General features: G+C 38.8%; 2 protein-coding genes and 1 long non-coding RNA gene across 3 annotated transcripts in view; 2 read left to right on the top strand and 1 right to left on the bottom strand.

Moving 5' to 3' along the window:
- Nucleotides 1–3,461: 3,461 nt before the first annotated feature.
- On the top strand, nt 3,462–4,119 carry LOC125384490. Its single transcript, XR_007223290.1, has 3 exons — nt 3,462–3,491; nt 3,737–3,944; nt 4,011–4,119. It is a non-coding gene; the product is annotated as an uncharacterized LOC125384490 (long non-coding RNA).
- A 933-nt stretch (nt 4,120–5,052) lies between these two features.
- Nucleotides 5,053–20,641, bottom strand: LOC124144659 (axin interactor, dorsalization-associated protein-like). The gene is made up of 11 exons (XM_046514196.2): nt 20,514–20,641; nt 16,929–17,071; nt 14,927–14,990; nt 14,631–14,684; nt 13,531–13,585; nt 13,029–13,119; nt 11,886–11,935; nt 10,946–11,074; nt 10,150–10,272; nt 9,152–9,269; nt 5,053–7,929 (listed from the first exon to the last, which is right to left on the bottom strand). Exons 2-11 carry the CDS (start codon nt 17,051–17,053, stop codon nt 7,836–7,838), a joined length of 903 nt encoding a protein of 300 aa, XP_046370152.2. The 5' UTR covers nt 17,054–17,071; nt 20,514–20,641; the 3' UTR covers nt 5,053–7,835.
- Nucleotides 20,642–24,658: 4,017 nt separating this feature from the next.
- Nucleotides 24,659–25,618, top strand: part of LOC124144642 (son of sevenless homolog 1-like) — a 37,004-nt gene continuing 36,044 nt past the window's right edge. Inside the window, exon 1 of the mRNA XM_046514175.2 lies at nt 24,659–25,055. Coding sequence (XP_046370131.1) covers nt 24,960–25,055 — 96 coding nt within the window. The 5' untranslated portion in view covers nt 24,659–24,959. The remainder of the gene's footprint in view (nt 25,056–25,618) is intronic.

Raw genomic sequence — 25,618 nt, 5'->3', positions numbered from 1 at the left:
GACTGGACTATTGAGTCAATGCACAGTCCAATCACAATCGCGGAATGAAATCAAAATCAGGTTAGTAAACTGTCATGCAGATTTCGGTCGATGGCAGGATTTGCAAAGCATGTGCACCTCCAACTTGGTGTCAATAGATATTTTCCAAATCTTTTTATGTTTTAAATCAAGGTACTCACGTGATTTGATGCACTTCACGATGTAAGATCCATTTTATCACAATATAGATCTTGATTATCAATCAGATTGTCTTGACTGGGCTCTGCCATTTTGTTTGAAGCAAATGCAAGTGATCCGAGGGGTGAAATCTGGTTGGTCCATAGGAGAGGCATAGACGGGGAAATAACTCGTAATAGCCACTGGTGGCGCTACGATCGAGCCCAGGAATTCCAGCCTAGTTCGGCAAGGGTGGAAACTGAACTTTTAAAGTCAGTTAACTCTCTTGCCTCGGGAAGATGATGAAGCAATAGCAGTGACACTGATTGGACAACAATCATATATTACTCTACTTTTGATAAGTTGATTCTCTCTCTCTCTAATGTCTGTCGCCCAACCTTGTTACGCCGAAGGAACCACACACTGTAAAAGTTTTGCTTGTCAATGTTTACAAAATCAGGACACCAAATTCTTTATTGACTTATATTTGAACATATGGGTCAGGTCATTGCTTGTTGGCTTGTTGAAATGTTAAGGTTTAGTTAGTGGATAACTGTTATGCTATAAGGTGTCACTTATGACATGAATTGTGTATATACTGTACATATGACATGCTTTACCATTTTGTTTTCTAGCATGTAGTCGATACATAATTATCAACCATTTTTACTTTCCATCGTGTATCCTTCAGCACATGTTCATTATCAGAGTATCATGAAGTGTTCATTTCATTGAGTTCATTTCAAGCTAATTAGTAAGTATTAACTCATTAAACACTAATTAATAAATATTTTTGTTTCTGTATCTTGTCTGTTCTTGGGTTATTGGTCTGACTTCTTTAAAAGATCAGTACTAGAAGTTACCATCTAAAGGTCTTCACAGAGTGCTGTCGAAAGGCTTCCAGACCAAAAGTACCATGTGACATGAATATGTCACAAGGAAAACATTCTTTCCCACAGTCCATAAGGGTAATAGAACGCCTCTGTGGTCTAGTGGATAGAGCATCTGCCTGGAGAGCAGAAGGTTATGGGTTTGACCCCCAGAGCATCATACCCAAAGACGTTAAAAGATGGTACATGTTGTTACCCTGCCTGGCACTCAGCATTGAGGGGCTAAAACAAGGACTGGTCGGCTCTGAGTTTTTGTCTGAGTGGGGTATTCGTGTTAAAATGTGACATGGTATCTCAGTTGACTAGCACTATAAACTCGGTTTGAGTCTGGACTAGTACAAGCATCCACACACACATGCGCATGCACTTCGCTATATACGTGCAACAAACTTGAACGTGATGTTTAACGCCATTTCACCTCATATCAAAAGAGGGGCGGTCGGGGAGCCCAGTGGTTAAAGCGTTCGCTCGTCATGCCGAAGACCCGGGTTCAATTCCTGACATGGGTACAATGTGTGAAGCCCATTTCTGGTGTCCCCCGCCGTGATATTGCTGGAGTATTGCTAAAAGCGGCATAAAACCATACTCATTCACTCACTCACTCATATCAAAAGAGAAATATCACAGCAATGCAAAGTTCTGATTAAAATAATGAATCAGTGGAATGGCATCACAAAATCTGTGCAACTTTAATCTGTTTCTATATCATGCTTTAGCATTGTTTAAACAGTCTGAGAAGCGAATGTGCTCAGACATTTGACTCCAGTGTCCTGTTTGTATCTTCATATCTCCAGGGGGAGGTCTACAGTTAGGTAGTTGTAGAGCCAACTTCCATGAATCGTCAGATAACTTGCAGTCCAATAACGAAAATGGCACCTAACACTTTTTTTTTCTTCCTGTCTAGACATATGACCAACCATGAGATAAAGGACATTATGGGTGAAAATCACATTTCGACTTTTGATCATAGTTGAAAACTACAGCATCTTTGAAACAAAAAATTCAATTCACAAGCATGAATTGATATTTATTACAGAGATACATGACATCACATTTGGCAATCGTCACTGAAGTATGTCTCTATGACGTCACAGCACAATGGTATCCCTGCACCCATAAGGTTCCGTTTTTTCTCTCCTGATGGGTCACATGTCAAACATCGAGGTCATGAACCTGTTGACACCTCCAACCTGCTTGCTGTACCAGAAATACCTCATCCAAATCAATCCAGGCCTGTGTTATGGCTTATGAAGACAGTGAGTTGGGTTCAGTGCCAGTACGAGAATCTGTACATTACTCAGAAAGTGTTATCCCAGATATAACATGTGTTAGACGGTATTGAGTTATATAATGGTGTGTCAGCGTAAGGTGGGAGGATAGCTTCAAGTGAAACAGATCACACAAAAAATGTTTACCACTTTCAGGGATGAGATTTTTTCGTAGATTTGCAGAATTCCCCAGATTTTGTTATGTCAAGGCTCATGCATGCCACAAGAATATACACATAAATCACATAGTCCCCCAGACTCCCGGCTACCTTTCAGTGTGTTTTCTCAAAACATTCCATTCTCATTTCTGCAATTAGGTAACACCCATGAGCAAGAGTAGGCTGCGGAGTGAGCATGGCACTTTCAATACAGTTGGGGTGGCAGGGTAGCCTAGTGGTTAAAGCGTTCGCTCGTCACGCCAAAGAACCGGGTTCGATTCCCGACATAGGTATTATGTGTGAAGACCATTTCTGGTGTCCCCCTGCCGTGATATTGCTGGAATATTGCTAAAAGCGGAGTAAAACCATACTCACTCACTCACTCACTCACTCACTCACTCAATATAGTTAATGGGATCCCATATCAAGGAACAACATGAGCAATATAGCATTAATAATTATTTTATTACAAAAACTCTTAAAATAATATGGTTAAAAATACATATAATACACTGTAGGTTGCATAAAATTTTCAGCCTGTAAAATATAGTTGATCAAAAAGAGATACAATTTTCAGACAAAGATCTCATAAACAAACAGCAGCAGCATTAGTAAATTGGCACAACTTATCCCATTGGCCATGGCAATAAAATCCAAATATATATTTCTCAACAAGAATCACCATTTCATGTTTGTAGAAAACATGCCCTATTCACAACCACTTCTACATCACGATGATAGATTTAGTTATTATCAGTTATATTGGTATTAAAAGAAAGAAATAACAGTATTATGATCTTGGTGATATTATCATAAGGTAAAATAAGGTTCGTCATGAACATCCGTAAAGTGTTTCCCCATGAATGTAAACTAGTGACATAATGTTAATGACCAGTAGGCCAGCCATTGGTGAGTGTGCAGTACCCATCATCTGGGTGCAGTGATCCTCCAGTGCCATCAGGGCTTTACACCACCCTCAAGGTACCATGACAGTCAAACTTATGGTACATACCCTCAAGGTACTACCCTCTAGGTACCATGACAGTCAAACTTATGGTACATACCCTCAAGGTACCACCCCCTAGGTACCATGACAGTCAAACTTATGGTACATACCCTCAAGGTACTACCCTCTAGGTACCACGACAGTCAAACTTATGGTACATACCCTCAAGGTACCACCCTCTAGGTACCATGACAGTCAAACTTATGGTACATACCCTCAAGGTACCACCCCCTAGGTACCATGACAGTCAAACTTGAGGTACCACCCTCTAGGTACCATGACAGTCAAACTTGTGGTACATACCCTCAAGGTACCACCCCATAGGTACCATGACAGTCAAACTTGTGGTACATACCCTCAAGGTACCACCCTCAAGGTACCATAACAGTCAAACTTATGGTACATACCCTCAAGGTACCACCCTCTAGGTACCATGACAGTCAAACTTATGGTACATACCCTCAAGGTACCACCCTCTAGGTACCATAACAGTCAAACTTATGGTACATACCCTCAAGGTACCACCCTCAAGGCACCATGACCTTCAAACTTTCAAGGTACCTATCCTGGGGGTCCCACTAGATGCAACCATGACATCATGACTTTGATGACATATACAATGAGGAACTAACGGAGCCATATTGTCCTGCCGATCAGCACTATGTATTAACTTACAAAAGTCACTGATGTTAATCTCTTCATGACCACAGTCGCACACAAGCTGCCTCGTTGAAACATTTTAAAGAGAACCATCAAAATCACAAGCATGGATCGCGTGTTTCTTAACAAAAGGGGTGCAATTTGTGATTTGGCAATTTGTGTTGGGATGTGATGTAATTTTGTCAAATGATTTAGTAATAGCGTAATATATTTACATTCAGTATACCTGATCGGCAATACAATGCCCACATGCATAAACGTTTAGTAAGCACCCCTTTTATATTCAGATGACCAGCATGATTGTAACAAGATATATATACCGTATTCGACGTAATAAGCGCCCCACTCTAATAAGCACCCACAGTGATATTTGCAAATATATTGGCTAGTGAACAAATCCCAATTAGCACCCCTTCCGATTGATCAATGTACACAAGACTTATTTATTCGTGTATGATACGCACTTGTATGTTATATACACCCTTAATTATGGGCAATTAAATTCTGGAAAAATACACCTGTCGTATATAAACATTTCAGGCTGTCAGCATAAACCACGATATTTATCTTTCAACTGTTTTTTTCATCAAAATATGGTATGTTTACAGGGAAACATACAAGTACAATGATACACATCCATACATTATATATACACACGCTACCTAGATTGTACTAATGTGCACTTTCATTCAAATGACATGTTCACTCAGAGAGCTATCAAACTGGAGCATTAGACATAATTCAGTTGGTACTAATGTGTTTTCCCTGCTCGATATCGTGATCAGCAGTGGAACTGCCTGTGTGAGCCTGTCTCTTCCAGCCCTTAAATATCACAACTGACTTTCAACCAGACAAGTCAAAGTACATATTCAAAAGCAATATCTAGGTTAGGCATATGTTTTTTGATAATATGATTTACAGATCTTAAACTTAAATTCCTTATTCCTGCCAAGTCATGTGTAGTGTCACAGGCACTGGCCTATTTTAGATGCCATCATAAATGGTAAAGAGTAAATGGTAAAAAAAGTGTCTGTAATATTTATTACTGTTGCTTTTCATCATCAATTCTTTACAGGTTTGTACTGCTGCAGAATGTTTGGCATTAACAAACTGGTCATGTGCCTATCATTTACCCTACTTCTATAGTTTAACTGACCGAATTATAAAACTATTGTCATGCAAGTAAACGACTCGACCTTCGTTAAACTGCTGATCATCTATAATGCTCATCAATTATTTGGTGAGGGAATTATAAAGCATTGTAGCGCGGGATCACTGTAGTTTCTTTTTATCATGAAAATAATACGAGTACAATCTATATTTCACTACGCTCAGCCAAGCAAGTTCTCTCCTATCAAATTCTCTCTCATCAAACAATGTTATAGTAATGTGATATGATGGCACACTAATCCTATATGGTACCCACCAAACAAACAGTGGCTGACAGCACTAATCTCAAAATAGGGGCGGTGGGGTAGCCAGGTAGTTAAAGCATTTGCTTGTCACTCCGCAGACCCAGGTTCGATTCCCCACAAGGGTACAATGTGTGAAAACCATTTCTGGTGTCACCCGCCGTGATGTTGCTGGAATATTGCTAAAAGCGGCATAAAACAATACTCACTCACTCTACACACAATATATCCCACAGATTCAGTTTTCTCACATGGCACGATGCTTGACTACTATTATGACGGTGAACATGATTGTCAGTATCAGAATTAGGATGTGTCATGATTGTTGTGTATGACCCTGTTGATAACGAGGGACTGTGGAAATGGAAGACAGCCCTTCGAAACCAAAGATCAAAGCGTAGCTGCAACCTTCTAAGCATGTCTACTCTGTAACCAGTACCCTATTTAATACCTCCAAACTATAGGTAAGGATAATCAAATGCATTATACAGAAAATCTCATCCAGATAAACTTGTTGCTGAATAGATCTTGGCCATTATGCTCTTTTTCAGAGTACATTCCTGGAACAAGACCTGCTCTAGTGTAGGCGCTATCCAGCTACCCAGAGATGCAACAGCACTCAGTGAGCACCAAGGTTGGCAATGGATGTTCAATATAACTTTACACAATCAACTGACAGCACAATCCACTCCAGCCCCCAATTTCTCGAAACAAACTTAGGTTTCCTCAAATTTGAGTAAAAACTCAGACTTAAGTCAGTTTTTTTAACTTAAATTAGTTTCGAGACATTGGAGCCTGGATCAGTGTTTTCGTTCTCTGGTATCCACCATATAGCGACCAAGAAAATATGGCTTGGGCTGTTAAGTCCTAGATATGTTGATCCCTGTGTTCGTTAAAGATATGGTAGGGTAAGAATGGATTTTTTTACAGACACCTTCTGCCATGGTAAGAGATGTGCACAAGCTCCTTCCTTAGTAATGGTTTCTATGTTTTACAGATGCCACTTTTAGTGCCCTCACAAAAATGGGTGGGATGGCCCTGATGATCATTCTGATCCTGAATTTTCTAACTCTCTTAATGCTTATTAGTGGCATCAAACAAACATGGTGGAGAAGTGCCCAGTAAAATACATGTGTACCGACAGTATACCTTTTGACTTGTAAGCATTATCTGACCCCTATACCTTTTGACTTGTAAGCATTATCTGACCCCTATACCTTTTGACTTGTAAGCATCATCCGACCCCTATACCTTTTGTTTTGTAAGCATTATCTGACCCCTATACCTTTTGACTTGTAAGCATTATCTGACCCCTATACCTTTTGACTTGTAAGCATCATCTGACCCCTATACCTTTTGACTTGTAAGCATTATCTGACCCCTATACCTTTTGACTTGTAAGCATTATCTGACCCCTATACCTTTTGACTTGTAAGCATTATCTGACCCCTATACCTTTTGACTTGTAAGCATTATCTGACCCCTATACCTTTTGACTTGTAAGCATCATCTGACCCCTACAGTATACATTCTTTAAAAAAATGTAAATGGGTCACAAAAATAAACATGGATGTATAATGAAACAGAAAAAATGGCAGGTATTTCCTTTCTGAAAATAAACATGAGTCAGACATGTATGGTCAGTGCTAACTTAACCATTATAAAGGTAGTTTTACCTTAGCTACCCCAGCACTGCTCACAGGCCTAACACAGTGTGATCACAGCATGCTGGTATAGGACTGGTACACATGTGACAGTGTGATCACAGCATGCTGGTATAGGACTGGTACACATGTGACAGTGTGATCATAGCATGCTATCATAGCATGCTGGTATAGGACTGGTACACATGTGACAGTGTGATCATAGCATGCTGGTATAGGACTGGTACACATGTGACAGTGTGATCATAGCATGCTGGTATAGGACTGGTACACATGTGACAGTGTGGGGGCAAGGTGACTGGCAAACAGCAAACATAGTTTAATAATGTCTGTTATTTTCTTGTACTCTATAACCAACAGGAAACAATGTAAAAGAATTCAAGGTAACAAACAATGTATCAATTATACTCTATGACCAACTGGAAACACTGCTTTCGTGTCTAAAAGTATTCAAGATAACAAAAATATGTCCGTTTATCAAATTCACTTTGACTGCTATAACAACTCCTGCTGTCAGTCCAGACAGAGTTGTGTGACTCGTCATGGTATACCCTGATGTACAACAACGTCTTCCGAGCTCCCAACACTGACTCCACTGAGTGAAGCACAGCCACACTGCCACTAGGAGTCTAGAGACAGCTTTAAGTGGAGATACAAGGGCTTCACTGTCAACAGGTGGACTTTCTTTCGGCAAGGATCTGTGGGCTTCTTGTATCTGGAAAGAGTATGAAATAAACAGAATATATCTCTAAACATATTGGATATCATATATAGGTCTTACTATACTTCAAGTACTGGCTTAAATCTACCATGTACAGTGGACCAAGAAATATTGGTTTAGACAGCGCTGGTTTATGAATTGCTTGATAGGCATTACTTAGAAGTTGACGGATGACAAAGTAGACACAATTTATACTGTAAAAGTGACTTTTCGGTATGGATCCTTATACCGTTGTCAAGCAAGGATACAAAATAATAATTGCTTGACAACGGTATAAGGATATATACCGAAATGTCACCTTTACAGTAAATAAAGAAGTTGTTATCCATACATTGTGTCTACTTTGTCAGTGCTGGTTTATGCATAGAATGAAGATCATCGATGGAAAACAAGACAACAATTACAGTCGTTGTGGTTGTTGCTTTAAGTGTTTCAGAGGTTGCCTTTATGAGGACCACAGTCCATCACTGTATTTATTACCCTTACAGAGTGACACTTGCCACTCATCAGCCAATTGATGCACTCAGTCACTGTCATCCATGCTGACACACATACCAACACAAGCCTTCTGTGTGTTTATTTAGTAGACATGCTTACACCTTGTAAATTGAGCATTTGTCTATGGCTTTCAACTGAGTGATTGTTGCATGCCAGATTAGGGAGAGGCTTTTTCTATGTTAATTGGTTATAGGATCTAGCAAGCATCGCCTGAATCAAGAAGAGACAAAGGCCAGATTACACAGAGAATATTTAATGACATTATCACAATCTGCAGGACTAAAATCTAATGCCAGTTTGGACAGATTGCTGGATTAGACAAAGGCCGGTTTAGACAGAGTCCACTGTAGGTGGAAAGCACACTGCTTTATCACAATACATCAGTTATATACAAAACTGGACTAAGTAAAAAATCATTTTGCAAAAAATGAAATACAAACCTTCATGAAAATCTTGACCTGCGAGTTGTTTTGATATTATGGAATCTAATGCAGGCCAACTAATGGTTGATATTATCAGCATCTATCCACATCATCGATATTACATGACATATATTCCAGGTCACATCTGAGAGCTGGCTGTAACCGAACTCAGCAGCTGCTGTGACTGACCGAGTCTTGACCTGTGAGCTTTCAACCAAAATGAAAGGCAGGAATGGAAGAACATGAGGTGAACATAGTCCCCTGTACATTAAACATGACAAAAGCAGGCAACTTACAATTCCAGATACGTCGGTCCATCTTCGATTTCATCTTTCTCAAGAAATGCCCAACATTTGGTGCTTGTGGTTTTCTTCTTCGGTTTGAAGTGTTTGAATTCAAAGAACACAGCAAAACCTGAGAATTGAGCAATGTAAAGGGAGTGTTATTTTTTATCAAAACAAACTTGTATGTGTTTCACACAGTCAAGATAGTTTACATCATCAAAAGCTATGGTGCAGACAGGATTTAAATAGCATAAAATAAGTAACACCAATATCCAGGCTTGCCAACTGAGATTTTCCCAAAAGGGTAGACATGTTTCCAAGTTATCTCCCCTAGCCATGTTACCACCTAGTTACTTCCCCTTATACTAAAACAACCTTCTTGTGTAGGTTAATATAACACCAACAGAAAATAAGAGGTACACATTCAGTTTATTACATTTGGGACTGACCTTTTATATCCTGACGGGTGGGTGGTCTGGGACTTTTGTTCGAGACAGGATAATGTTATGGTCGGTGATTAAATACATACAAAACGGGAAGTGGGGTAGCCTAGTGGTTAAAACATTCGCTCATCATGCTGAAGACCCAGGTTGATTCCCCACATGGGTACAAAGTGTGAAACTCGGTTCAGGTGTTCCCCGCCATGATATTTATTGCCGGAATATTGCTAGAAGCGGCATAAAACATTACTCACTCTCTCCCTCAAAACATACAATATTTTCCTTTGAAACATTGAACCGAACAAATCATATTTTCACAACACTGATATTTTCAATACATCAAGCATGTCCAGTAAATTATTTTTAGCCTTTTTTAAAACTTGCAGTGAAATCATTTTTCTTCAAGTATTCTCTGGAAGGAACAACGCAATGTACTTTAAAAAATGAAAAATTCCAGGCCCAACCCTGTCAATGCTGTGAGTGTTTGAGGTCATGTTGTTTTATGCCACAGTCACATAACCAGGACTTCAATGTACAATGCGGATGATTCACATGTTGTATCTCACTCACCTGGTGGCAGACTTTCTATTGTCTTCTGTATATGGACGTCTACATTAAAGAACACACATGTGTCCTGCTTGTCTGAGGCTATCGGGGTGTTCTGTATGGCGGTCAGGTTGTGACCGTTCGCATCTGAAATGAAAGCAATCAATGATAGCACACGATACAGACAGGTTATACATGTAGTGAATGCTGTTTAACACATATGCGTGCACTCAGCTTTGAAGCATAGTAAACACCTAGTTATGTAGGCCATGTGGACTAAGTGAAAATGTATTGCAACACTATCAGTAACTATAACTAACTCATTTAGAGATACATATTAAAATCAAATAACACAATTCCCAGACCCATACTGCTGCCTGGCTTACATGCAGTCATTAAGCACTTGGGCTCACAAAATACACCTTTCTTTTACCCAAAAGTTGCATCTATGCTTGTAATGGTAGTCTGTAATATTCCGCCTACATCACTGCCATCTGTAAATAATCAAGTTTAGGCAAGACAAACCAGTGACTGAAAAACATGAATAAGTATCCATACCATGCACAATGTCACAAACTCAGCCTGACCAGCCAGTCCTCTATAGTCTGCATGATATACTAGGGCCTAGTTATCTCCCTTACGCATGTTGCCACTTAGTTACTTCCCCTTACTAAAACAACCTTCTGGTGCAGGTTTATATAATACCAACAGAAAATAAAGAAATAATGAATATTACTGTTAGCTGCCTCTAACAAATGGCATCGGAACCTGAAGACCAACTCTAACCAGGACCTTTATAGGGAGACGATTCTGTAGTTACCTTTGACAGACACACAGATGAAGGGGTCTATGAATTGTGAAGCATCCTTTAAACCCATCTTCTCCACCCGGACACTCAGGTACCGCATGTTGGCTATCGGCATAGGCTTAGGTAGGAGGTTACCTAAAACTGACAAACACTCACTCATACATAGGTGTTGTTGTTCACTTGTTAATACAACAATTGGCAACATTCCAGTTGCCTAGGACCGCCTTCGCGGTTTAGTGAATAGAGTGTCTGTCCAGATAGTGGAAGGTACGGGGTTCGATCCCCGGTCACATATTACCAAAAGATGTTAAAAGATGGTCTTGTTGTTACCCTGCCTGGTGCTCGGCATTAAGGGGCTAAAACAAGGACTCGTGTCTGTGTTTGAGTGGGGTATTTATGTTAAACTGCGGCATAGTATCTCAGTGGGCTAGCACTATAAAATTTGCATAGTTTCAGACTAGTACAAGCAGCAAAACGCACACACACACACACACACACTGAAAAACCCACATGTTTGGTTCATATCCCTGCATATTTGGTGGTGGTGGTGGTGGTGGTGGGGGGGGGGGTTACTGACTTTAAAAACAATAAGGTTTCCTGGAGTTTTCACCTTCACAAAACTTGTGGTTAACAGAAACAGAATAAAACAAATAAGTCCTAACTGGATTATCCTAAATCTACAACAACTCTCAAATATCATAACTTTGATGTCTTAAACAGAGGTAGATACTGCAATTATTCTAAAGAGGATAAAGAGGAGGTGGGTGGGAGTGACACATTTTTCTTTTTTTACATTCAGTGGGTGATCTACTAGACAATGCACCCTGGCATTTCAATAACTTCATAAACTATGTATACTTTGACCACATACAAATGGGACAAACTTCAAAGAGTAATCAGTAAAAACACACACTTCCAAATGAAATGACTGCTTTGCCATGAAAGATAGTACCTCTTTGTGATGGCTTATCTTCATCATTAGAGGTGTGGAGACTGAGGACACTGAAACCAACAAATTCAACATCAGCAAACAGTTTCTGGAGTGAGAGTGAATGTTGTGTAAAGCTATAATACAAATTACATCAAGGCCGCTTACGGATGCGTAATGTCACTGCATAACTGTCATCATGCAGGTAACTGTCATCCTCCCGAGGCAAGAGAGTTAACTGACTATAAAAGTCCAGTTTCCACCCTTGCCGAACTAGGCTGGTATTATGGAGTTACATTTTGGCTGGACTAACGAGTCTATGCATAGTCCAATCAAAATCGCGCACCAAAATCGAAATCCGGTTCATAAAGTGTCATGCAGATTTCGGTTGACTGCAGGATTTGCAAAGCATGTGCACCGCTAACTCGTCAACAGATATTTTCTAAATCTTTTCATGTTTTTAATCAAGGTGATCACGTGATTTGATGCACTTCGCGATGTAAGACTCGTTTTATCACAATATAGATCTCGATTATCAATCAGAAAGTCTTGACTGGGCACCATTGTTTTGTTTGAAGCAAATGCAAGTGATACGAGAGGTTGAATCTAATTGGTCAATAGGAGAGGCATAGAAAGGACATAACTCGTAATAGCCACTAGTGGCGCTACGAACGAGCCCAGGAATTCCAGCCAAGTTAGGCAAGGGTGCAAACTGGACTTTTAAAGTCAGTTAACTCTCTTGCCTCGGGAAGATGGGTAACTGTACATGTTACGAATGATGACCACTGATTAGCCAAAGATGTAATTTGACTCTGGTTGATTTGTGTGCAAAGATTCATGACAATATTTGGGCAAACATTTTGGACAAACTGGCAATGACATAAGTTCTTTTGAGGTTTGCCCAAGCAAGCTACAAAAATTAAGAACATAATACAAAAAATATCTATTTTGTCTGAAAAGAAAATCTTAGTTCCTCTTCTCAACATATAATGTCCGGTCTCATACAGTTTGTTTTGCTTCAGAATTGAAATGTGATGGACAGATGGACAGACAAACTGGTAAGATGATGCATGGATAGAAACCTGTTTCTATCATGTCTGTATATCTGCCAGTTTTGTCATGTTTGAGAATAATATGACGCAAGAGTAAGATATGATCAATATTTACCTGATGTTTGGATACTGTCGAGTCTGAAGCTGAGCTGCTCGCACGTCTACTGGGAATTTCTCACTTGGTTTCCGGCAGAGGTTCTTTAGGGCTAGAAAACCAATGTTACGTTCCTTCATCATGTATACATCACAAAGCAAACATGGAGGGAGTATATGCTGTAATAAGCTGCAGTCATCAATATTCTGGTTATGTCAAGTGTCTTGAGGTTGTCTTGGTTAAACCAATTTACATGTATTTATTTTCAACAGTACGGTTGAATTGGGTTTAATTGGGTTTAATTTGGGTAATTTCAACACAAGGTCATTTTAAAGACCCATATATAATAATTAGTTGTTACTCTAGTATCATATGACAAATTGTGTATGATGAACAACGTTCTACAAAGTCCTATGAATACCTTAACCATTATGATGAATTTTGGTTGGGACTGTAGGAGTAGTGCCAGTTTCTGATGCTGTTATGGATACTAGAACAGATTTTCAGTGAGCAAAACTCTTACTTGACTCTAGTTTCAGGAGATCCTCCAGAGATATGCCCTCCTTTGATACACGGTCCTGTAAAAGAAGACGTTATCAAACAGTTCCAAAATACACTTACTATTTATGTCAAATGAATTAGTGAATTTTGTTTAACGCCCCAGTCGGCAACAGTCATGCCATATCATGGTGGTCTGTAAATATTCAAGTCCAGGCCAGACACACCAATGTCCTTGAAAAGAATCTGTATTTCCCCACTGGATACGGCAGCGTGCATATCATTATAAAGCCACAACAAAGGAACATTTAGAATTTATTTTTTATGAACAAGAAAACAGTAAGCCTGACCACCCGATACATGAAGTCACCTCTTGTGACAAGCACAGTGAGTGAGTATGGTTTTACGAAACTTTTAGCTATATTCCAGCAATATCACGGTGGGGGACACCAGAAATGGGCTTTATCTATTGTACCCATGTGGGGAATCGAACTTGGGTCTTCGGCGTGACGAGCTAACGCTTTAACCACTAGGCTACCCGACCGTCCTATGACAATCATAAGTGGTTGGGAGTAAACTGTAACCCTGAATCTTCACTGGGGCAATTAGGTTATGTTTACAGAGAATGAGTTTGGCTTAATGCCACTCTGAGCAGCTTCAGTCATGTTATAGCCTGTCATCTTAATTAATATATGAGAACAGCATAAAGTGGTGCAGATCTTAGACATTTACCATTTTGGTTAAACCCAAGAGTATGGGTATGGTCCTGACAAAAAAATTCAGAGTGAATCTGGGATTCAAACCCAGGAAAAGTGGGTCATTGCATCACGCGGTCACTTATGCCGCTGTTTTTGGTTGAGGTGAGGTGAAATTGGGTTTAACATCACGTTCAAGATTATTGAGAACCCACGGATCCTTCCGTTTGCAGAGGCATGGAGGTAGATTTTATTTTGTCTCACATGGTTTGGATAGGATCACATACAAATCTGGTGTGAAGGATTAACTCCCATGACAAACCCAGTTTTAGACACATTGAGACTGAGAAATACTAACTGGCATAAAGACTTGGCCAAGTCTACTAAATCAATTAATTATCAAAGTTTGATTAATCTATCTGTCACAAACCTGGAGAGATTTTGATCGTGAATCCAAGCAAACTCTAATTTTGTCCAAGAACTTCTGAAAATCAGAGAAAATCAGAGATAACAAGGTGTAAGCTTGTCACACAAATTAAAAATGGACCTCAATTTCAGCAGTGTCATAAATATGCATTAAACATGTTAAATAAATTAGTATGAGTGCATCACAATCAAATATTGCTACACATAGTAAAAACACTCCAAGATAATATAATTTGGGAGGTCAGGTTACCTAAAACACAAATACGTTTTGGGCCAATTGTAAACCATATAAAAGATTACCTTTTGTTTATCTGTGAAGATACCATTGTCGCTCATGGAACAGTGATGCAGCTGCTTAGATAAGCTGTAAAGAAAGGCTTCACATTGACATCTCTACAAGGGAGGCAAAGTAAAGCTAGCTTTGCTGTAGACATGATAAAACATATACTAAAAACTTTATAAGTGAATGAGTAAGTGAGTGAATGTTGTTTTACTCCCTAGCCATCAATATTGCAGCTGGTCTGTAAATAAGTGAGTCTGGGCCAGATAAACCAGTGGTTGACAGCATGAGCAATGATTACATTCTCAGCGGGTACAAATATGATGAAATTCAGAAGAATACTTTAAAGATACATAGTACTGTAACATATTCTCTGGTGCTGAACTTCTGATATTTTTTCACACTGAAATATTGGGTTAGAAGATTGCTACTAACTGGTTTAAAAAATGGGTGAAAACTTAGTTTTCATCAAACTGTTGGCATCTAGAAGGCTTATACTCATGAGATCAAACATGTCGTTGATACACTGATAACTTGTTCTACAGTTTGTCTTGCAATATCTACACTTTTTGTCATTCTATTCTATAATTAAATGCTAACAGGATACAATCATTCTCAAGAAAATCAAATCTTTCACTCTATTATGATAATACTCTGTGTGAAGATTGGACAAAAACTCCACAGGGCACTTCCCGGCCAGTAGTCACCCGCATCAAAGAACACAAGACCTAACTTTCACCAGCAAATATTACCTAGCCACCAAATTCAGTCCAAATCCTCTCAACAAAACATCAGGACTTCACCAAAAGAAAACTCTCAGAAGCCATAGAAATCCGCCGTCACAAACCTTTGATCAACAGTGAGTGAGTGAGTGAGTTGGGTTTAACGCTGCTTTTAACAGTATTCCAGTTATATCGCGGCGTGTCAGCTTAATGTGGGAGGAAAGCCCGAAGTGATGCAGGTCTCAGACGTTTACCACTTCGGTGAAACCCACGGGCACGGATATGGTGCTGACAAACCTAGAAACATAACTGGGTGAACCGGGATTCGAACCCACAATCATAAGTTTCTGGCATGCCCAAAGGATGCAACTCTGCACAGTGAATCGCGGCGCCTTAGACGACTGGGCCACCCGTGCCCCTTTGATCAACAGAGATCAAGGGTATTATATTTTGTCTGCCTATGAAGATCTGCCTATTAAGCAATAGTCTATTTTAATTAGGACCTAATCAGCTTGTCACGACTGTATATCCCTTTAATCCTTATCCTCACTGTATATCTGGCTTCACTACCCGTGTGCTATTTGTTATTCGTACTGTACATTTGGCTTCATCCAATTATCTGCTTGTTATCAGTTACCGTTGTTGTCTATGTTAATCTGCTGCTTATCACAACATGTCATGCATATGTACCTCTCATTACTTGATTGGTGTGACTCCAGCTTGATAACGGTGTAAGAATCTACATCGAAACGTCGCTATATACAATAAACCGGAAATTGTTATTCATAAAGATGTACATTTTTCTTGGGTCACATCAGGTGAATCACAGACCTAGATAATTTAATACTATTTATATCCATGGATGAACCATTAGCAAACTGTAAGATTTTTGTGATGTTTGTAATCCATCAAAGATGAACTATTATTGTTTTATTTTCTCATTGTGAGTGGGTGACTGAGTTGGGTTTAACGCTGCTTTTAACAGTATTCCAGTTATCAATGGTTATATCACAGCGTTTCAGCTTAATGTGGGAGGAAAGCCCAAAGTGATGCAGGTCTCAGACATTTACCACTTTGGTGAAACCCACGGGCACGGGTATGGTGCTGACAAACCTAGAAACATAATTGGGTGAACCGGGATTCGAAACCCACAATCATAGGTTTCTGGCGTGCCAAAGGGATGCAAATCTGCACAGTTTTCTCATTATGACTTCTGGACAAGGTCAGTCAAATCTGTGAACAGCAACATAGAGAGGTGTCTCCATAATTCAAACACTGATTAAGCCTCCATGTTTAATACCTCTGGTATATTTCTGTAGCCTCCAGTGGTTGTCCCCATGTATCAAAGTCTGTTCCTTGTTTAAACAATGAGCACCAACTAGTAACAACTGATTCCTGGTCATCACAGTCGGACACAGTCGTCATCTCTACAGAAACTCATTTCTGAAATGGATAAGCAGAAAAAACATGAAATCACAGCAATAACATAAATATCTTTGTTGGTTTTATGGTGATCCTAAAAACCCACTAATGAAACTCTATACATGCCATAACCATCATTACTGTATTTGAAACAAAGTGGGTCCTGGCTTCCTTGAGTTTTGTTGCCATAGTATTTGGGAGGTTTAAATATTTTGCAATGTACAAGGCCATATTGATTTAAACATATTTATTCACAAGGAGTGAACGGGATTGGGGGACATGTTCAGACAGCTTAGAATGCCCTCTCCCTGGTATTTACAAAAATTTCACAATTTCAAATTCAATATATATGCATACAGCACTATAGAGGAGACATAAGAGAGAGAGAGAGAGAGAGACTGAGAGAGAGAGAGAGAGAGAGAGAGAGAGAGACTGAGAGAGAGAGAGAGATACATTGTTGAATGAACAGTTCTTTACACAAATCTATTAGTTGTACATATATAATGTTGTACTGCCTTAAATATAGCTTCATTTTCTGTAACAACATGAGGCCATATTGCGATACATATCACGATATATTGTATAATTCTAAGTTTTTAAATCAGAAGCAATCTGATACATTAAGGTATGAACTGAAGTTCATAAATGGAACAAAACAAGATGCTGGTACAACATAATGTTTACTCATTCAAATAATATGCAGCAATCTTGGGGCCCCGGATGCTCGCTCCTGGGCATCAAAGGCATTTGGCAAGTATATAACATTAAACACATGATAAAAATCCCAATTTGAAATCATCAGATTTATCCAACATGAACAAATTATATTGTGATGCGTATTGTGGAAAGAATAACCCCAATGTACTGAAATATCGGTAATACCTCACACCCTTACATAGAATAAATATCTATGAAATTAAAGTTTAGTATTACCGTTATGACAAGGACCCTATTACTTTCAAGCTTAATTTGAAACTATCATCACGCCCTAGGATCTATTTGAAATAAAAGAGTAACATTGCTAGCAAAATATAAAAAAAATAAAAATAAATGCCAAATTTGACATAAACACTATTACTAATGACCTGAAATTGTTTTGTATGGTAGTGAGCAAGTGAGTATGGTTTTACGCTGCTTTTAGCAATATTGCAGCAATATCAAAAATACTTGAAATTGAAAAGACGGTAGACTGGAAGCAGTAGCAATTGCAGTTGAAAAATTCACTTAACTCAGTCAAACACCATTGCAAAAAAGAGTCGCGACATTACCAGAACAACAAAGCTCAAAACAATTTCACAGCGGTAACATACAGGAGAGAGTTTCCAATTACTATTTCTGTAATAATTGAATTGGCTCATTGAATATAGCTCTTTTACAATGTATTTTACTTTTTGTTCGCATGGACATTATTATTTTGGAGTGAATTTTGATGTCCTAGTGTGATGTGATGGCCAGATGACTGAAGTACATTGGGGAAATAAAATGCCTAACCAAGTTTCATATCACAATTAAATGATAAGACATACTGAGCAACATGCGAAGTAAGTGAGTGAGTATGGTTTTACGCCGCTTTTAGCAATATTCCAACAATATCACAGCAGGGGACACCAGAAATGGGCTTCACACATTGTACCCATGTCGGAAATCAAACCCAGGTCTTCGGCGTGATGAGCGAACACTTTAACCACTAGGCTACCAGACCGCCCCCAACATCCGAAGTATTATACACTGACTGAAGTAGCAAATGCTGATCTTTGGTTATCTTGACTTTATTATCATATATGTGTCCATCCTCCCAAGAATCATATTTCCTGCACAAACTGGTAAGTGCTATTGCTAAAATGGCACAGCAACAAATGTCATCAAGCAAAACCAGCAGTATATTGGAGTAAACATTAGTTTTAAGTTGACAGCAGTGTATCTTCAATATGTTCAATAATATGTTTATCATGTTCATACAATAATAATTTTTTAATTTGAAGTTTACACGATATACAGCTTTTCCATTGGACAAGAGGTCGGTCACATGTCCGCGAAATTGACGTTCATAACTGTATGAACGACACAATTTGACGTTCATACGTTTTTCACGAGACCGTGTTCTTGAAATGGCGTAAACACTGATGGACTACTTCCACATTCCCGGGGAAACCCCTGGGAATTCTCTAGCTCCGACGTTCATACAGTTTGGCCCTCACTCTATGAAGGTTCATACTCCAATGAACTCACACAAAGTGAAAGTCAATTCCTAATTGATAACAATAAGTATTCAGAGACCAAATGTCCCAGTTTCACACTGGGCACTTACAAGATCATCTAGAACCTGCAAATGGATACCAGGATATGAGTGAGTGAGTGAGTGAGTTGGGTTTAATGCTGCTTTGAACAGTATTTCAGTTACTAGATCATGATGTCTGGGAGATAAGTCCCAAGTGATGCAGGGCCCACCTGCACAAAGTGATATTAGCACTAAGATGACCATAACTCCCATACATGGGGCTTACAATAGTTGTAGCGCTAAGATCGCTTTGTGCAAGTGGGCCCAGCTGGGTCTTAGGCACCATTCCTCCTTTGAGTATATAGGGGCGGTCGGGTAGCCTAGTGGTTAAAGCATTCGCTAGTCACGCCGAAGACCCGGGTTCGATTCCCGACATGGGTACAATGTGCGAAGCCCATTTCTGGTGTCCCCCGCCGTGATCTTGCTGGAATATTGCTAAAAGCGGCGTAAAACCAAACTCACTCACTCACTCCTTTGAGTATACTACTTGTCTTTAAAAACAAGTTTGCAAAGGACAAGCATTACAACAGAGACATGCATATCTGTACACATGCACAGATTCAGTCACAACTATTGACGTTTGAGAATAGTGTCTGTTTGCGTATAAAATCAATAAATGCACAGTGAGCATGTTTGGTGAATGAAACGGAAATAACGATAATTTAGTTTAATGTATGAGAATTTTAACTAGTGGAATAAATGCATGGAGAACAGAAAAAAATATTGCAGGTCCCTTGTCAAAAATCTGAGACTGTCAACTGATGTTGAAATGAATGCATAGAATGACTGCATTGGAATGGTAAAAAGAATGCATGTTTTCTCTATACTCTGTAATATAGCTTAAAATATATCAGCTGATATGATTATGTGGTGCCTTTTCGATAACGAAATATGGTACCGTTTTCACTCTTGGCCAAATTGGTCATGTTTTCTGCAGGCAAATTTGATTCGGTTTAGCATTATCCCCTAGATGGCATGGTTCAATCTATCGCAATATAATGAAAATATTAAAAATTTATCTATATAATGAATTAATAGAGTATATTTAGCAGCAGAAACGTAAAATTCCTAGACAAGAGAGGCGACAATACGACCTAGTAAAAAATGCTGTACCGGTTCATACGAGGCGTACACAGCTATGATATAAAATAACCCGTTATCAGCTGTTTATTTCAAGATACTCACATAAATCATAAGCTATGCGCTGCCAGTAATTAAATCAACAATACAACCTTCACTCTGACGAAGATATTAAAACATAAATCCAATCGTTCATCTCGTGGAAAAGTGAGGTTTGTAAATATAGGTAATACTTTATTTTAACGTTATTCACCCCGTTTAGTCTAAAACCATACAATTACAGCACAGATGAGTGCCAAAGATTTGTAGCTTTCTCAATCATGTCAGTGATTCACACCTGAATTAAAGTCTGTAGTAAAGCATTGTCGTTGTGTTTGACCACAGAGTGCAGTAATAAATCTGCTACGCTAACAAAATGTTGATTTTTTTAACGCCGTAATTGTTTGGTAATTCATGAACAAGGTATTTTAATGGACAGTGTTTGTGATGGCAATGATACTCACCTCGGACTGATTGTGGCCGTGTATTCTGTTCTGCATAATATTATCTTTTCCACAAAAAAACATTAACATTTTGCATAACTACCTTTATATTTAATATAATTACATACATGAGAAATGTTCTTAAAATAAATTATTACTGAGAAGTAACACAGAACACCACTGGGAATTAACAACGTCATGAAAACTTATAGCCAATCAATTTGAAATCAATAAATATAGAGAGAGTAAATCATATTCAAGCACCCATGACACTTTAATTGCCAATTTCGGAATGCGCCATTTTGATATGTCTGATATTTCCAGGTAGTGTGAAAATGACTGAAATGCCCAAACTGGGCATAGGTCATGTATACTTAATACTAGTATATGATTTCAAAAATATTTATTTCTTCAAAAGTAGAAAAGTGGCAGGATGAACTCTGTCTCGAGCGAACCACAGGATCATTTAGCGAAATTCATGCATAGTCATGAACCAAATCACATTTGGACTATGAATATGCATGAATTTCGATGAAACATCACGCGAGTCAAGTCGATAAAACTATATGACGTCACTTACCATTGAACGCTGAGAAGACGGAACGCCAAGTTGGCTTATTATGGTACTGACGTGCTAAGGCACAATTGTGATTGTCAGTATGTATTTTAAACATGAAGCAATTCTTGATTGTTTCTCTTTAAATGTTTCACTAAGGGAAATACTTATCAAAGTTCAAAGTGGCGTAGGTATTCGACGTCGTGAGGACGGATATGGTGTTGAGTGAGTGAGCACGGGTATGGTGCTGACAAACCGAGAAACATAATCGGAGCGAACCGGGATTCGAACCCACATTCATAGGTGTTTGGCGTGCTCAAGGGACGCAACTCTGCACAACGAATTGCGCATTCGGTGACTGGGCCGCCGTACCTCGTACGGTGTTGACAAAGCCAGCTTAAGCATATCAGAGCGAAACTGAGACCCGAATTCACGATCTGTGGACCTGCACTTCTAAGGGATGCAACTACACACAACGAGATGTTGGAGCCTTAATTAGAGCATTGACCACCACATGCAGCCCGAAAGAAATCGTCCCTGACGTCAGCATATTGTTCAGATGACGTAATTGTATAATTTGTGACGTCACAAACATGGATGGCGTCACATCCTATCGTTCTCAACAACTTTAGAACTGACTAATCATTAAGAAATAAACCACTCGTGGTCGTTGTTCATCATACAACAAAGCAACGATAAACAACGACCACGAGTCGTATATTTCTTACATGAAATATCAACATTATGTACGGCCTGTAGGTTGCCCAGATACATCTATGGGGAACATCTCACAAGACACCCCTCTAAAAAATAACGTCGTCCAATTTACGACGTCATCGAGCTACGAGCGCATGTTCGAATCTCTAGAAATGACGTCATGTGTTATCGTGAAATAAACCATACTTCGTTCTTCATTGTTCTTTGCGATTTATCGCGCAGCTATCTTATATATGTTACAGGAAATATGTATAATCAGGGAATATGTATAATCCCTGAAATTTTCAGGGAATATATTTAATGTCTGATTCACTCAGGGAATATACATAATCCCTAGATTTTTCAGGTATTATACATATTCCCTGATTTAACACCGTTCCGATCCTAGAAATATCATAGGTGTTGTGATTGGATGCATTGTCAACAAAAACTAAATTGTTCTTGTTTGTTAAGTCTATCCTATGTTAGTGAGGACTAATTGTTAAGTTAAGTGAAAGGTATTTGTTATCATGTCAAATAAATTTGTCTTCTCATAAATAACTTTTTTAATCAAGTTTGACCATATAAGAGCCCCAAAAGTAATTTCAGGGAATATGTCTAAAAAACTTGATGTTAAATCAGGGAATATGTATAATACCTGAAAAATTTAGGGATTATGTATATTCCCTGAGTGAATCAGACATTAAATATATTCCCTGAACATTTCAGGGATTATACATATTCCCTTATTATACATATTCTCGGTAACATATATACACTGATACTCGCTAAAAACGCGCATGTCACGTGTGAGTTTTTAGCGAGTATTTTTCTCAGTTTGTTTACCTAGCTTTTTGGAAATACCGAAAGTTTTAAGAACTATTTCGTCAAATATAAATTGGAACCTTTATCTTTCCTTCGAACCTGCTATACCTGAAGTGAAGGGCTTAGTTCAGTAAACTTTGTGACATTAAAATGTTATGGTTGGTTGGTTGTTTTTTTACCGCCGCACTCAGCAATATTCCAGCTGTATGAGGGCGATCTCTAAATAATCAAGTCTGGACCAGACAATCCAGTGATTGATATCATGAGCATCGATCCACGCAATTGGGATACGATGACATGCATCAAGCAAGTTAGCGAGCCTGACCACCCGATCCCGTTAGTCGCCTCTGACGACAAGTATAGTCGCTTTTTACGACAAGCATGGGTTGCTGAAGACCTATTCTAAAATGTCATGGAGAGAAATCATAAGGTGTAACTAGCCGGGCCCCAAAAACAGGAAGTACTGCACTTGGTTGCGGTGTGAGACGAAAGACACATAAAGATACGTTTGGTCTAACGGTATGAGACACGATTAATATACGTGATCAAACATTCGTGCACCGGGCCTGGAAAAATATAAGGAAATATGTCATTGTCACAAAGCATAATGTATATGTAGCAGGGCGTGGAGTCATCCAACAGATGACATCCTTACCTTGTCAGCTTGCTGACGGGGTTAACTTCTTTGGTCATGTGGACAAGGCGTCCGACCTCGGTCAGAAGGTCCGTGGTTCGAATCCCATCACGGGAAACGGAAATGGCTGCAACATATACAATATGAAACATTCAAACTAATTGTTTCCATTAATAATATTCTTATTTTGTAAAACCTTAAATTTCCTTTCATGTTTGTTACGAGATATGAGAGAGGGGGCGGTGAATGTCTGTGCGAATTGTCTTTTACGGGAAAAACTATACAATATGTCTTAGTAAAGAACAACATACGCTCGCACGCTCTGATGTCATGTTCGATGAAATGATACATGATACATGATCTCAATGCGGCGTTAAATCAAACTCACTCACTAACTCACTCCCTCACATCCCTGCGCCGGCAGCAAGCTCAGTACTCAGCGCCAATCTGAACATTTACTGTAACGCTTTCCTCGTCCAAATGTTCCAGTATGTAAACAAATCAAGATTGTCTGCAGAAATAAGTTGAAACAATCTGCGGTCGAGTATTGTCAGCTAAACGATCGACAGCCTCGATCGAGGGGGCCATCAAGGATACATTCCTTGATGTAAAAATATGTCATAAAAAAATATGGAATGATCGAGATGTTTGGCGCAACAACGCTTGTGTAACGACCATTACTAGTCATTAGCCTTTATGTGAATTTTACACCATCTGACGTAATTATCACGTTAACGCTAATTAAGTGATTAACTTCTGTAACTGGGAAATAATAGGGCGGTTTTCCTGTTGAACCACTCGAGCGTAACACACCCAGCTGTACATGTTTCAATGACTTAATACTAACCGTTAGAAACGCGAATACGATAATTGAAGCATACCTTACGTGTCGAAAAGCAAACGACATCTTATTTACGACAAATTTTAACGTCCAGTACACCAATTCATAGTAAAATGTATCGCACACTGTCTATTGAATCCCGTATATTTGTAATCGGGAAAGTGTGATAAATATTGGTTGATAAATAATGTCGTAAACATATTACCCAATCGTGTACGCATGCGTATTACGAATCTAAGGCCCTTATTTCCTGTGATAAATGCGGAAATTTCATGTAGTTGTTTCATGTAAACAGCAAGTAAAACAATTGTTTATGTGACCGCTAGTGATAGTAAGATGCGAGAAAAATATATACGCGGACTGTTGGTCACAAACATTTCATAATAACTTACCTTATGTAATTGTATTTGTGAAATGATAAGTAAGGTTACTTCCCTTGTATGTTAAACATGGCAGGCTCGGAAGAGAAAACAGCAGATCAAGTGTGTAAATGGTTTAACTTGTCAGTTCCGTAGGAATGTCACAACATACCGGTATGTTTCCAACAGCTGAAACAGTTTCTGAAGATACTTCATCAAAATGGAAAGGTTTATTCATCAAACCCTTAATAACTGTGAGTACAATGACGTCCATTATTGAAAGTCGGAACATTTCCTGATGTGTGTTAATCAGTGTTTTCGTGCTGTTCATCAGCTCACATATATGCATCTATGACAGGATCTGCTTGAATTTAAGTCAGATGACATATATGCCAAGTTATCATGTACGATTACGTGCAAATCTTGCATTGTAGATCATTATATCGTGATAATAAGGAACTACAAGTATCCTTACAAGCTCTGGCATATAAAGTGTGATGGTAAAAGTTGATATACAGAGTCTGTTGATAGATCTGAAACTAAAAGACAGCATTGCATAAATTCATAGAAGTCAGCTTGTCATGCTGTCCACAGCCCTCTTAATGCTCATGTTATTTGTCACTCATATGGTGATTTTCAATTATGCACAGATTGATCTTATTAACGGTTTACCAATCGTTTGTATGACAAAAGTTGATTTTATATAACTTGATATTATCATAAGATCAATAAATACGGATATCTTCAATAATGTTGGTCATCTTAGTAGCTGGGCCTAACCATGTTACAGCAGCTACCAATAAGCAATAAGGATAAG

This window comes from Haliotis rufescens, unplaced genomic scaffold (assembly GCF_023055435.1).
Source record: "Haliotis rufescens isolate VD_foot unplaced genomic scaffold, xgHalRufe1.0.p SCAF_3, whole genome shotgun sequence".
Classification (NCBI taxonomy): domain Eukaryota; kingdom Metazoa; phylum Mollusca; class Gastropoda; order Lepetellida; family Haliotidae; genus Haliotis; species Haliotis rufescens.
This window is presented reverse-complemented; position numbering and strand designations above follow the sequence as displayed.

Coding starts and splice junctions, on each gene's coding strand:
- LOC124144659 (XM_046514196.2), bottom strand. CDS start 17,053: ATGACGACTGTGTCCGACTGTGATGACCAGGAATCAGTTGTTACTAGT. Junction 14,685..14,926: donor TCTTCACAGATAAACAAAAG/GTAATCTTTTAT, acceptor TCTGATTTTCAG/AAGTTCTTGGACAAAATTAG. Junction 9,270..10,149: donor AATAGAAAGTCTGCCACCAG/GTGAGTGAGATA, acceptor CTCAATTCTCAG/GTTTTGCTGTGTTCTTTGAA.